Source organism: Coregonus clupeaformis, chromosome 12, assembly GCF_020615455.1.
Source record: "Coregonus clupeaformis isolate EN_2021a chromosome 12, ASM2061545v1, whole genome shotgun sequence".
Classification (NCBI taxonomy): Eukaryota; Metazoa; Chordata; class Actinopteri; order Salmoniformes; family Salmonidae; genus Coregonus; species Coregonus clupeaformis.
This window is the reverse complement of record NC_059203.1, coordinates 43796779-43809650: the sequence shown is the minus strand read 5'-3', so window position 1 is coordinate 43809650 and position 12872 is coordinate 43796779. Positions and strand designations below refer to the sequence as shown.

General features: G+C 51.6%; 1 protein-coding gene across 5 annotated transcripts in view; it reads left to right on the top strand.

Annotated features, from left to right (window-relative positions):
• The window catches only part of itpr1b (inositol 1,4,5-trisphosphate receptor, type 1b), a 169337-nt gene that overhangs the window by 88773 nt on the left and 67692 nt on the right, over positions 1-12872 (top strand). For all 5 annotated transcript variants that reach the window (XM_041892498.2, XM_041892501.2, XM_041892500.2 and 2 more), the window contains 3 exons: positions 2560-2601; positions 3559-3606; positions 4217-4346. In XM_041892498.2, the coding sequence (XP_041748432.2) occupies positions 2560-2601; positions 3559-3606; positions 4217-4346 (220 nt within the window). The remainder of the gene's footprint in view (positions 1-2559; positions 2602-3558; positions 3607-4216; positions 4347-12872) is intronic.

Here is a 12872-nt window from a genome sequence, read left to right as displayed (position 1 = left end):
CCTGTGTTAAGCCTGCTGCACTGCTCGGCATGCCAGCTCCTCTGTGGCGTCCCATCACTACAGGAGAGCTCTGCCATACAGTACAGTACTCTCCCTATTAATATGGGAAGCACAGGGTGCTGTAGGTCTGACCGTGTGTGTTGGTGTCGGTGTGTGTGTGCGTTTGTGTCGGGGGTGGGCGGGATAATGTAATAGGGTCAGCAGAAAGCAGAGATAATATGGCTTTAGGTTGGCGATATGTTGTGTGCTGACCTGTGGGAGGGGGAGGGTTATGCAATAGAGATTATTTCTATGCAGGAGAGAGCACGACAGTCTGTTTGTCTGCAGCATGTCTCTCTCTTGCTTCTTCGCCTCGCTGTGTGTGTCCGTGCCAGCAGATCTGTATCATCTCATTATCCCTGGCAAACTCTCTCTCTCCCTCTCTCTATTTATATCTCTCTACCAATCTTTTTCCTCCCTGTTAGTCTCTCCCTGTTCTCTCCTCTCATGGCCGTTCTGCATCCCACAGTGCTGGTGTCCTCTGCCTCAGCGTTTCCCTGCTTGTCCTCAGCTATACTCAGAGCTGCTGCAGTGTGAGTGAGGCAATTTCAGGGTACCCTGATTGTTTCTCTGATCCCCTCCAACAGGGGAAACTATAGGCATTTTTGCTGGCCATGCAGCTCTGTCCCAGGTTCCCTGCAGCCTGCCTTCGTCCTGCACGGTACTTGGGCTCCCGCCAGCTCTCAGGCAGCGGTTACGTAAGAGCTAGCAAATTTTTTCCCCCCTGAAATTCACTCTCCACTGATGTGTCCTTCAGAAGTAATTGGCAATAAAAGTGTGTCGAAGCTGTTTACTGAGAGACTGGCAGCGCCTCGTGTTGGGCGGCGCTGGGGCGGGCAAGGGAGTGGGGGAGGGCAGTGGAGCCAGGGTGGGGGGGGGCACTGCACAGCCTGTTAACTGTTTCAGGCCTGCCACTGATGTAATGGTGTCAGACAAGAACAAAATAAATACATCATCTCTCTGTCCTCCCACCTTTATCCCCCTTTATCTCCTATGATTATCTTCCTCTGCTGTTGCTGGGGTGCCTATGACAGTCACTGTCACTAGGAGAGAGGCCAGGCAGGTTATATAATAAGGAGAAGGAAGGGGTGCTGTGATTCTGACTCCAGACCCATGAGGCACACCCTAAAATAAGTGCAGAGACAGGTGGAACCTCCATGGGGGAGTCGTCTCATCTTTCCACTGCTGAAATGTGGTGGTAACTTCCATAAAGATGACCTTATGTTTGGCCCTGTATCGCAGTGGAGTAGTGATTCACTATATAGTTGACGTCATACAGTCTGAGAAAACGTACAAGTGGAACCAATGTTGGCAGTCATGGGTCCAGCTGTGTCCAGGGCTGATGCCAGCAGTTCCATGGGAAAAGCATGGGTGACCCCAGCGTTCAGATCCCTGGGACACATGGAAGACAAATCAGGTCAGATAAGGCCCATAATGATTGTCATGCTCCACCACTGAAATGTTGACAGATAGGAAACCCACAGAAAAGTAATTTTATGATGTTGTGCCTTAATAGAATTAGACCTGTGAATCAGTGTTAAAACCTTTGAGCCTTGTTTGCATGCATCCTTTTTCCTGTGGAAATTGATGTTTTACGTAAACGGGCCAGATAAGGTGAGATTCTTGTCTAGTCTCACAATTACTCAGAGTCAGCGTGACTGCGTTACTGAGGCAGAGTCAACTCCACTGTGGTCTGTCTGTGTGTCTCTCTGCCATTTCACTTTGCACCATTTAAATGTATCACATCCGTCTGTCTGTCTCTCTTCCTAAAGGTCATTTTTAACAAGGTGTTCAGGCAAGCGTTTCATTTCAGCAGAAAATAAAATGTCTCTCTTTTCTTTTGGGGCATTTTGCCAAACATTGAGTATGAGCAACATCAAACAAGTCAGTGTCAGCTGAGGTGTTAGGTTTTTTAATGTATTCATACATTTTTGTTTTTATTTGCATGTATTATTAGGCACTGTATCACTAATAGGCCTACTTGTAGTAGTCTGGTTTGTCCCTTGAAACTCCTTAGTCCTTCATTTTAGGACCTGCAATTTCTAATCTGCTCACATGAACAACTAAACAGTCAATTCATTGTCCTATGTCAATGTGTTAATTTTGCTATGTAAGCAACTGTGAGAAAGCATGGGCAACCCCATGAAGGCATGTGAACACAGAGAGCGTATAATAGTGATGTTTGATTATATAACACAGACAAATGCTCCAATAACAGCAGAGACTTAGCATAGAGACTTCAGATAAGGGTGTGTTTGTTGTCCCCTTTCTTCTCCGTGGCTGGCTTTGAGTCATGCACTTTTATTGCTGTCGGGCACATGACGGGCCAACCGATCAACTGTAACCAGCCAGACATACAAGCAGGTCCTTGGTGAAGCGGGCATGGCCTTGCATTGATCTGTTTGCACTGTGAGGCAAGTGACCTGAGAGCTGCCTGAGGTTAATTTGCCCACTGACTGTGGTCTAACCCAGACCTTGACTAACCAGACCTTTTATCTATCTATCTATCTATCCAATCAGCTGGCCCCTCTGCCGGCTGAGCCTGAAGTCCCCGCTGCAGATGTGAGTTCAACACCCATATTGGCCTAGGCCTCATCACTCTAATATGGGTTGTTGTAGAATATAGATCAACTGAGTCATCCATCCTCCCCACTCATCTAGATGGAAAGTCAAATCCTTCCCCACGTCTTCCCCTTATCAGGGCCCACTCACCAAAACACAATGTTTCCCACTGTGGATTTTTAATTAAGATGTGAACCGACCCATGTTTGTCCCGTTTCCCTCCCTCCATTCATCCCTCTGTAGGTTTTTGAGTGAAGTCCAGTTTCCTGACCTTCTTTCTGCTGGGTTTTGGAACAGTGTGCTGGGTGTTTTTACATGGCAGATGGGAACATGGGTTTACACTGTGTCAGTAGCGGTAGAAGCACACTGCACTGACTCCATTATGCCATCTAGAAAGGGCTGGGTTTTTCTCATGGTTTGAGTTGCGTTTTTTGCCCCTTGCAGCCGGTTGCTCCCTTATGTAATTAACATGGTTTCATTTGTGCTGCAACTGCAAAGTAACAAGGGTGTCACTCTGAGCCATACAGTTTTTCAGTTGAAATAACCCAATATCAAAGGTGTGAGCAGCAAAGTTTAAGCCTTGTTTTAAAATTGTTAACATAAAAGTTTAAAATGAGAAGTGATTATGAGATGGTAAAGTTAATGGGAGGGTTTTAAATAAATTGCCTTTTATTTCTGGCAGCAAGCCACCTTGTTATTGCATTTTTTCAGACTTCTCTAACAGGTGCTTAAAACTTTATTTTCACTAAGCCTTGCATGATTCAGTTGCTACCCCACATCCACCCCAACACACCACCCACCTTCCTATGTTAACTGCATGATGTCATTTGGCTCAGTTCCCTGCATGTAATGAAAGTGACTGATGTGCACAGTATTAACACCCCTCTTTTTTTTTCTCCCTAATTTACTTTTTGAAATGTCTTTGATTTACTTTCTGCTAACTCACCTCACCCTCAGGAGCTTGATCCCAACCAGCCCCAGAAGCAACTGGAGGACCAGAGAAGGGTAGGTACAGTCAAGTACGGTCTGATCCCGTCCGTTCCGGTGTCCGCCACCCTGCTCTCTCTGGCCCACCACGGCTGGCTGTCCTGATGCACTGATGCACCACTCTGCCCTGCAGCCATTCTGCTTCCACAGCATGCCCACCTACTCACAGAGTTACCTCCCTACTAACTAACTGGCCACTGGGTGTGGGTGTCAATGGGTTTCAGGAGGAATATAGGGAAATTATATGTACTGTATATGAGTTGGTCCATTCAGAGGCTCATGCAATACTGCAGTTTGGATGAATGATGGTGCAACAGTGTAAATATCTAGGTAACAGGAGGTTGGGCTGTAGTACACCCAAGGGAGGGTCCAGGTATGAGGCCTCTAAGCATCTGGGTGCTGTGAGATATGAGTTATGAGAGGGGTCAGTTCTTTGGGCTAGTGGATGTCCTTTGAACAGGCCCGCTCAGCAGGGCGATGGAGGGAGACTGTATTTTGAGACTCACTGTATGAGGTGCCAGGCCCAATCAGAGTTGAGGTATTCTAAGCTGATAACACTGATGTTGGGAGTCCTTATCTCATGATGATGATGTAGGCTCCATCCTCTGACATCACCTCTCTCCAATAGGGTGAAGCTCTGAGGCAGATTCTGGTGAATCGTTACTATGGGAACATTAAGCCTGGGGCCAGAAGAGACAGTGTGACGACGTTCAGCAATGGTCCTGTCCCCCCTGGAACAGAAGGGAAACCTCGAGCAGGTACCTGTCTGTCTCTGTATCTCTGTCTCTCTGTATACGTTTGTCTGGACTGGCTGAGTATCTCAATACCTCAAAGTTTCAAATTAGGGTGATGAGTCATGGTTGGTCTCTTCTCCATGCCTGGAAGGAATGAGTTCCTTCCTGTTCACGCTCCTGCCTCAAATCAAATCAAATGTAATTTGTTGCATGCTTTGTAAACAACAAGTGTAGACTAACAGTGAAATGCTTACTTACGTGCCCTTCCCAACAATGCAGAGAGACATTTTGAAAAATTATAGAAAAAAATAATAAAACACAAGGAATAAATACACAATGAGTAATGATAACGTGGCTATATACACGGGGTACCAGTACCAAGTCTATGTGCAGGGGTACGAGGTTATTGAGGTAGATATGTACATATAGGTAGGGGTAAAGTGACTAGGCAACAGGATAGATAATAAACACTAGCAGCAGCATATGTGATGAGTCAAAAGAGTTAGTGCAAACAGGGTCAATACAGATAGTCCGGGTAGGTATTTGGTTAACTATTTAGCAGTCTTATGGCTTGGAAGTAGAAGCTGTTCAGGGTCCTGTTGATTCCAGCCTTGGTGCATCGGTACCGCTTGCCGTGCGGTAGAGAGGACAGTCTATGACTTGGGTGGCTGGAGTCTTTGACAATTTTTATGGCCTTCCTCTGACACCACCTGGTATAGAGGTCCTGGATGGCACAGAGCCATGGTACGCGCCTTGCGGTCGAATGCCAAGCAGTTGCTATACCAAGTGAGCCAGTCAAGATGCTCTCATTGGTGCAGCTGTATACCTTTTTGAGGATCTGAGGGCTCATGCCAAAGGCGTTGTCGTGCCTTCTTCACGACTGTGTTGTTGTGTGTGGACCATTTTATTTCCTTAGTGATGTGGACACCAAGGAACTTGAAGCTCTCGACCCGCTCCACTACAGCCCCGTCGATGTGGATGGGGGCGTACTCGGCCCTCCGTTTCCTGTAGTCCCCGATCAGCTACTTTGTCTTGCTGACATTGAGGGAGAGGTTGTTGTCCAGGCACAACACTGCCAGTTCACTGACCTCCTCCTTATAGGCTGTCTCATAGTCGTCGGTGCTCAGGCCGACCACCGTTGTGTCGTCATCAAATTGAATGACGGTGTTGGAGTCGTGCATGGCCACGTAGTTGTGGGTGAACAAGGATTATAGGAGAGGACTAAGCATGCAACCCTGAGGGGCCCCCTTGTTGAGGGTCAGCGTGGCGGATGTGTTGTTGCCTACCCTCACAACCTGGGGATGGCCCGTCAGGAAGTCCAGGATCCAGTTGCAGAGGGAGGAGTTCAATCCCAGGGTCATGAGCTTAGTGATGAGCTTGGAGGGCACTATGGTATTGAACGCTGAGCTGTAGTCGATGAACAACATTCTCATATAGGTGTTCCTCTTGTCCAGGTGGGAGAGGGCAGTGTGGAGTGCAATAGAGATTACGTAATCTGTGGATCTGTTGGGGCGATATGCGAATTGGAGTGAGTCCAGGGTGTCTGGGATGATGGTGTTGATGTGAGCCATGTCCAGCCTTTCAAAGCATTTCATGGCTACAGATGTGAGTGCTACGGGGTGATAGTCATTTAGATAGGTTACCTTGGCATTCTTGGGCACAGAGACTATAGTAGTCTGCTTGAGACATATAGGTATTACAGACTGGTCAGGGAGAGGATGAAAATGTCAGTGAAGACACTTGCCAGCTGGTCAGTGTATGCTCTGAGTACGAGAACTGGTAATCCATCTGGCCCCCGTGGCCTTGTTAATGTTAACCTGTTTAAAGGTCTTACTCACATCGGCTATGGAGCGCGAGATCACACAGTCGTCCGGAACAGCTCGTGCTTTCATGCATGGTTCAGTGTTGCTTGCCTTGAAGCGAGCATAGAAGGCATTTAGCTCATCTGGTAGGCTGGCGTCACTTGGCAGTTCGCGGCTGTGTTTCCCTTTGTAATCCATGATAGTTTGCAAGCCCTGCCACATCCGATGAGCGTTATAGCCAGCGTAGTAGGATTCAATCTTAGTCCTGTATTTATGCTTTGCCTGTTTGACCACTCATTGGAGGTCATAGTGGGATTTCTTAAAAGCGTCCGGATTAGTGTTCCGCTTCTTGAAAGCGGCAGCTTTAGCTCAGTGCGAATGTTGCCTTGTAATCCATGGCTTCTGTCGATGCACTTATTAATGAAGCCGGGGTGACTGATGTGTTAAACTCCTCAATGTTATCGGATGTATCCCAGACAATATTCCAGTCTTTGCTAGCGAAACAGTCCAGTAGCTTAGCATCCACTTCAAAGGACCACTTCCGTATTTAGCGCGTCACTGGTATTTCCTGTTTGAGATTTTGCTTGTAAGCAGGAATCAGGAGTATAGTGTTGTGGTCAGATTTTCCAAAGGAAGCCTCGTGTGCATTTCTGTGTGTAGAGTAAAGGTTATCTAAAATGTTGTCGCCTCTAGTTGCACAGGTGACATGCTGGTAAAATGAGGTAAAACCAATTTCAGTTTCCCTTCTTTAAAATCACCGGCCACGAGAAGTGCTGCCTCATTTTCTTGTTAGCTTATGGCCCTATACAGCCCGTTGAGTGTGGTCTTAGTGCCAGCATCAGTTTGTGGTGGTAAATAGACATCTACAAAAAATAGGCATTCTAACTCAAGTGAGCAAAAACTCGAGACTTCCCTAACATTAGAGATTGCGCACCAGCTGTTGTTAACAAAGAGGAACACCCCTCCCCCCTCATCTTACCCGTGGCTGCCGACGGTCTGCCGACGGTCTTGACTATGTATGGAAAAGTCAGAGATATGTATTTTATCCATGTTCTTGTTCAGCCACGACTCCGTGAAACATCGAATATTACAGTTCTACAGGTCCCGTTGATAGGATAGTCTCGAACGGAGCTCGTCCAGGTTTTTTTCTAGTGACTGAAAACAGAACGGAGGGTAGATGCGGTTTATTTGCATGCCAAGGTAGTCTAGTCAGGATGCCAGCTCATCTGCCTCTTTTGCGCCGTTGCTTCTTCTTTCGAGTCCCGGGGATTAGGGCCTGGTCCAGAGTAATCAGAACGTCCATAGCTGCCGACTCGTTGACCGCTGTTCTGATCTCCAGAAGTTGTTTTCAGTCATAGGAAATGATGGCGGAGACATGTACAAAATCAGCGTAAAAAATCAGCGTAAAAGTTCAGATCAGCGTAAAAAACACACCCAAAATAGGTCAGGAGCCCGTAAAACGGCTGCTATCAACTGCAGTGCCATCTTAATTATGCCTGCCTGCCCCTGTCCTCCATTAAGCCTTTAGACCCGGGCTCTGTCCCTCAGCATACGAACTCTCTCCTCTGGCTGAGCCGGGCCGTGCTGTTGCCAGGTTACCAGAGAGACGGGCTCTAGATTAGAATGGCCTGTGGAGTGTGGACACCTGCTCCCACATCCAGAGAGTGGCCCTCTGGGTAACATTATCACACATCTGCTTCCTCGTGTGGCTGGAGCAGGCATCATGACTGGATGAGGCTAGCTCGTTTTAGCTAGGAAATACAGCTATTTTCAAGAGACTGAATGATCATCACTATAGTTTTGGCATCCCAATTTTGGTTCAGTTTTCCATCAAGATTCATCTCATTAAATGATATAATAAGCAAATGTTGCAATGAATCAATGAACAGGAAAGAGACAGATGGATCTCTTCAATCTGCCCATCTGACAATCCTCTTGATGTATGTACATTGTAAAGTATTTTGTTTGTAATGTATTTTTTGTTATGTGTCGGACCCCAGTAAGACTAGCTGTCGCCATTGGCATCAGCTAATGATCCTAATAAATAAAAATAAAAATTATCTTGAGTGGTGGAATAGTCGTTTTACTCTCATTTAGAGTGACAGGTTATCCTGTATACTGTGTCCTTCCTCCTTGTTCAGGCTCTTGATGGCTCTCTCCCTGTCTCTCTCTCCCTGTCCCTCTCTCCCTGTCCCTCTCTCCCTGTCCCTCTCTCCCTGTCTCTCTCTCCCTGTCCCTCTCTCCCTGTCCCTCTCTCCCTGTCTCTCTCTCCCTGTCCCTCTCTCCCTGTCTCTCTCTCCCTGTCCTTCTCTCCCTGTCTCTCTCTCCCTGTCCCTCTCTCCCTGTCCCTCTCTCCCTGTCTCTCTCTCCCTGTCCCTCTCTCCCTGTCTCTCTCTCCCTGTCCCTCTCTCCCTGTCCCTCTCTCCCTGTCTCTCTCTCCCTGTCCCTCTCTCCCTGTCTCTCTCTCCCTGTCCTTCTCTCCCTGTCTCTCTCTCCCTGTCCCTCTCTCCCTGTCCCTCTCTCCCTGTCCCTCTCTCCCTGTCTCTCTCTCCCTGTCCCTCTCTCCCTGTCCCTCTCTCCCTGTCTCTCTCTCCCTGTCCTCTCTCCCTGTCTCTCTCTCCCTGTCCTTCTCTCCCTGTCTCTCTCTCCCTGTCCCTCTCTCCCTGTCCCTCTCTCCCTGTCCCTCTCTCCCTGTCTCTCTCTCCCTGTCCCTCTCTCCCTGTCCCTCTCTCCCTGTCCCTCTCTCCCTGTCTCTCTCTCCCTGTCTCTCTCTCCCTGTCTCTCTCTCCCTGTCCCTCTCTCCCTGTCTCTCTCTCCCTGTCTCTCTCTCCCTGTCTCTCTCTCCCTGTCCCTCTCTCCCTGTCTCTCTCTCCCTGTCCCTCTCTCCCTGTCTCTCTCTCCCTGTCTCTCTCTCCCTGTCTCTCTCTCCCTGTCCCTCTCTCCCTATCTCTCTCTCCCTGTCCCTCTCTCCCTGTCCCTTTCTCCCTGTCCCTCTCTCCCTGTCTCTCTCTCTCCCTGTCCCTCTCTCCCTGTCTCTCTCTCCCTGTCTCTCTCTCCCTGTCTCTCTCTCCCTGTCTCTCTCTCCCTGCCTCTCTCTCCCTGCCTCTCTCTCCCTGTCCCTTTCTCCCTGTCCCTTTCTCCCTGCCTCTCTCTCCCTGTCCCTTTCTCCCTGCCTCTCTCTCCCTGTCCCTCTCTCCCTGTCCCTTTCTCCCTGTCTTTCTCTCCCTGCCTCTCTCTCCCTGTCCCTCTCTCCCTGTCTCTCTCTCCCTGTCCCTCTCTCCCTGTCTCTCTCTCCCTGTCCCTCTCTCCCTGTCCCTCTCTCCCTGTCCCTCTCTCCCTGTCCCTCTCTCCCTGTCTCTCTCTCCCTGTCCCTCTCTCCCTGTCTCTCTGTCCCTGTCTCTCTCTCCCTGTCCCTCTTCTCCCTGTCCCTCTCTCCCTGTCTCTCTCTCCCTGTCCCTCTCTCCCTGTCTCTCTCTCCCTGTCCCTCTCTCCCTGTCCCTTTCTCCCTGTCCCTCTCTCCCTGTCTCTCTCTCCACGTCCCTCTCTCCCTGTCTCTCTCTCCCTATCTCTCTCTCCCTGTCTCTCTCTCCCTGTCCCTCTCTCCCTGTCTCTCTCTCCCTGTCTCTCTCTCCCTGTCCCTCTCTTCCTGTCTCTCTCTCCCTGTCCCTCTCTCCCTGTCCCTCTCTCCCTGTCTCTCTCTCCCTGTCCCTTTCTCCCTGCCTCTCTCTCCCTGTCTCTCTCTCCCTGTCCCTCTCTCCCTGTCTCTCTCTCTCCCTGTCTCTCTCTTTCCCTGTCTCTCTCTCCCTGTCCCTTTCTCCCTGTCCCTCTCTCCCTGTCCCTCTCTCCCTGTCCCTCTCTCCCTGTCTCTCTCTCACTGTCTCTCTCTCCCTGTCCCTCTCTCCCTGTCCCTCTCTCCCTGTCTCTCTCTCCCTGTCTCTCTCTCCCTGTCCCTCTCTCCCTGTCTCTCTCTCCCTGTCCCTCTCTCCCTGTCCCTCTCTCCCTGTCCCTCTCTCCCTGTCTCTCTCTCCCTGTCTCTCTCTCCCTGTCCCTCTCTCCCTGCCTCTCTCTCCCTGTCTCTCTCTCCCTGTCCCTCTCTCCCTGTCCCTCTCTCCCTGTCTCTCTCTCCCTGTCTCTCTCTCCCTGTCCCTCTCTCCCTGTCCCTCTCTCCCTGTCCCTTTCTCCCTGTCTCTCTCTCCCTGTCTCTCTCTCCCTGTCTCTCTCTCCCTGTCCCTCTCTCCCTGTCTCTCTCTCCCTGTCTCTCTCTCCCTGTCCCTCTCTCCCTGTCTCTCTCTCCCTGTCCCTCTCTCCCTGTCCCTCTCTCCCTGTCTCTCTCTCCCTGTCCCTCTCTCCCTGTCCCTCTCTCCCTGTCCCTCTCTCCCTGTCCCTCTCTCCCTGTCTCTCTCTCCCTGTCTCTCTCTCCCTGTCTCTCTCTCCCTGTCTCTCTCTCCCTGTCTCTCTCTCCCTGTCCCTCTCTCCCTGTCTCTCTCTCCCTGTCCCTCTCTCCCTGTCTCTCTCTCCCTGTCCCTCTCTCCCTGTCTCTCTCTCCCTGTCTCTCTCTCCCTGTCCCTCTCTCCCTGTCTCTCTCTCCCTGTCCCTCTCTCCCTGTCTCTCTCTCCCTGTCCCTCTCTCCCTGTCTCTCTCTCCCTGTCTCTCTCTCCCTGTCCCTCTCTCCCTGTCTCTCTCTCCCTGTCTCTCTCTCCCTGTCTCTCTCTCCCTGTCCCTCTCTCCCTGTCCCTCTCTCCCTGTCTCTCTCTCCCTGTCCCTCTCTCCCTGTCCCTCTCTCCCTGTCCCTCTCTCCCTGTACCTCTCTCCCTGTCTCTCTCTCCCTGTCTCTCTCTCCCTGTCCCTCTCTCCCTGTCTCTCTCTCCCTGTCTCTCTCTCCCTGTCCCTCTCTCCCTGTCTCTCTCTCCCTGTCTCTCTCTCCCTGTCTCTCTCTCCCTGTCTCTCTCTCCCTGTCCCTCTCTCCCTGTCCCTCTCTCCCTGTCCCTCTCTCCCTGTCCCTCTCTCCCTGTCTCTCTCTCCCTGTCCCTCTCTCCCTGTCTCTCTGTCCCTGTCTCTCTCTCCCTGTCCCTCTTCTCCCTGTCCCTCTCTCCCTGTCTCTCTCTCCCTGTCCCTCTCTCCCTGTCTTTCTCTCCCTGTCCCTCTCTCCCTGTCCCTTTCTCCCTGTCCCTCTCTCCCTGTCTCTCTCTCCACGTCCCTCTCTCCCTGTCTCTCTCTCCCTGTCTCTCTCTCCCTGTCCCTCTCTCCCTGTCTCTCTCTCCCTGTCTCTCTCTCCCTGTCCCTCTCTTCCTGTCTCTCTCTCCCTGTCCCTCTCTCCCTGTCCCTCTCTCCCTGTCTCTCTCTCCCTGTCCCTTTCTCACTGCCTCTCTCTCCCTGTCTCTCTCTCCCTGTCCCTCTCTCCCTGTCTCTCTCTCTCCCTGTCACTCTCTTTCCCTGTCTCTCTCTCCCTGTCCCTTTCTCCCTGTCCCTCTCTCCCTGTCCCTCTCTCCCTGTCTCTCTCTCACTGTGTCTCTCTCCCTGTCCCTCTCTCCCTGTCCCTCTCTCCCTGTCTCTCTCTCCCTGTCTCTCTCTCCCTGTCCCTCTCTCCCTGTCTCTCTCTCCCTGTCCCTCTCTCCCTGTCCCTCTCTCCATGTCCCTCTCTCCCTGTCTCTCTCTCCCTGTCTCTCTCTCACTGTCTCCCTCTCCCTGTCCCTCTCTCCCTGTCTCTCGCTCCCTGTCCCTCTCTCCCTGTCCCTCTCTCCCTGTCCCTCTCTCCCTGTCCCTCTCCCTGTCTCCTCTCCCTGTCTCTCTCTCCCTGTCTCTCTCTCCCTGTCCCTCTCTCCCTGCCTCTCTCTCCCTGTCTCTCTCTCCCTGTCCCTCTCTCCCTGTCCCTCTCTCCCTGTCTCTCTCTCCCTGTCTCTCTCTCCCTGTCCCTCTCTCCCTGTCCCTCTCTCCCTGTCCCTTTCTCCCTGTCTCTCTCTCCCTGTCTCTCTCTCCCTGTCTCTCTCTCCCTGTCCCTCTCTCCCTGTCTCTCTCTCTCCCTGTCCCTCTCTCCCTGTCCCTCTCTCCCTGTCTCTCTCTCCCTGTCTCTCTCTCCCTGTCCCTCTCTCCCTGTCTCTCTCTCCCTGTCCCTCTCTCCCTGTCCCTCTCTCCCTGTCTCTCTCTCCCTGTCCCTCTCTCCCTGTCCCTCTCTCCCTGTCCCTCTCTCCCTGTCCCTCTCTCCCTGTCTCTCTCTCCCTGTCTCTCTCTCCCTGTCTCTCTCTCCCTGTCTCTCTCTCCCTGTCCCTCTCTCCCTGTCTCTCTCTCCCTGTCTCTCTCTCCCTGTCCCTCTCTCCCTGTCTCTCTCTCCCTGTCTCTCTCTCCCTGTCCCTCTCTCCCTGTCTCTCTCTCCCTGTCCCGCTCTCCCTTCTCTTCCCTGTCTCTCTCTCTGTCTCTCTCTCCCTGTCTCTCTCTCCCTGTCCCTCTCTCCCTATCTCTCTCTCCCTGTCCCTCTCTCCCTGTCCCTTTCTCCCTGTCCCTCTCTCCCTGTCTCTCTCTCCCTGTCCCTCTCTCCCTGTCTCTCTCTCCCTGTCTCTCTCTCCCTGTCTCTCTCTCCCTGTCTCTCTCTCCCTGCCTCTCTCTCCCTGTCCCTTTCTCCCTGTCCCTTTCTCCCTGCCTCTCTCTCCCTGTCCCTTTCTCCCTGCCTCTCTCTCCCTGCCTCTCTCTCCCTGTCCCGTTCTCCCTGTCCCGTTCTCCCTGTCCCGTTCTCCCTGTCCCTCTCTCCCTGTCT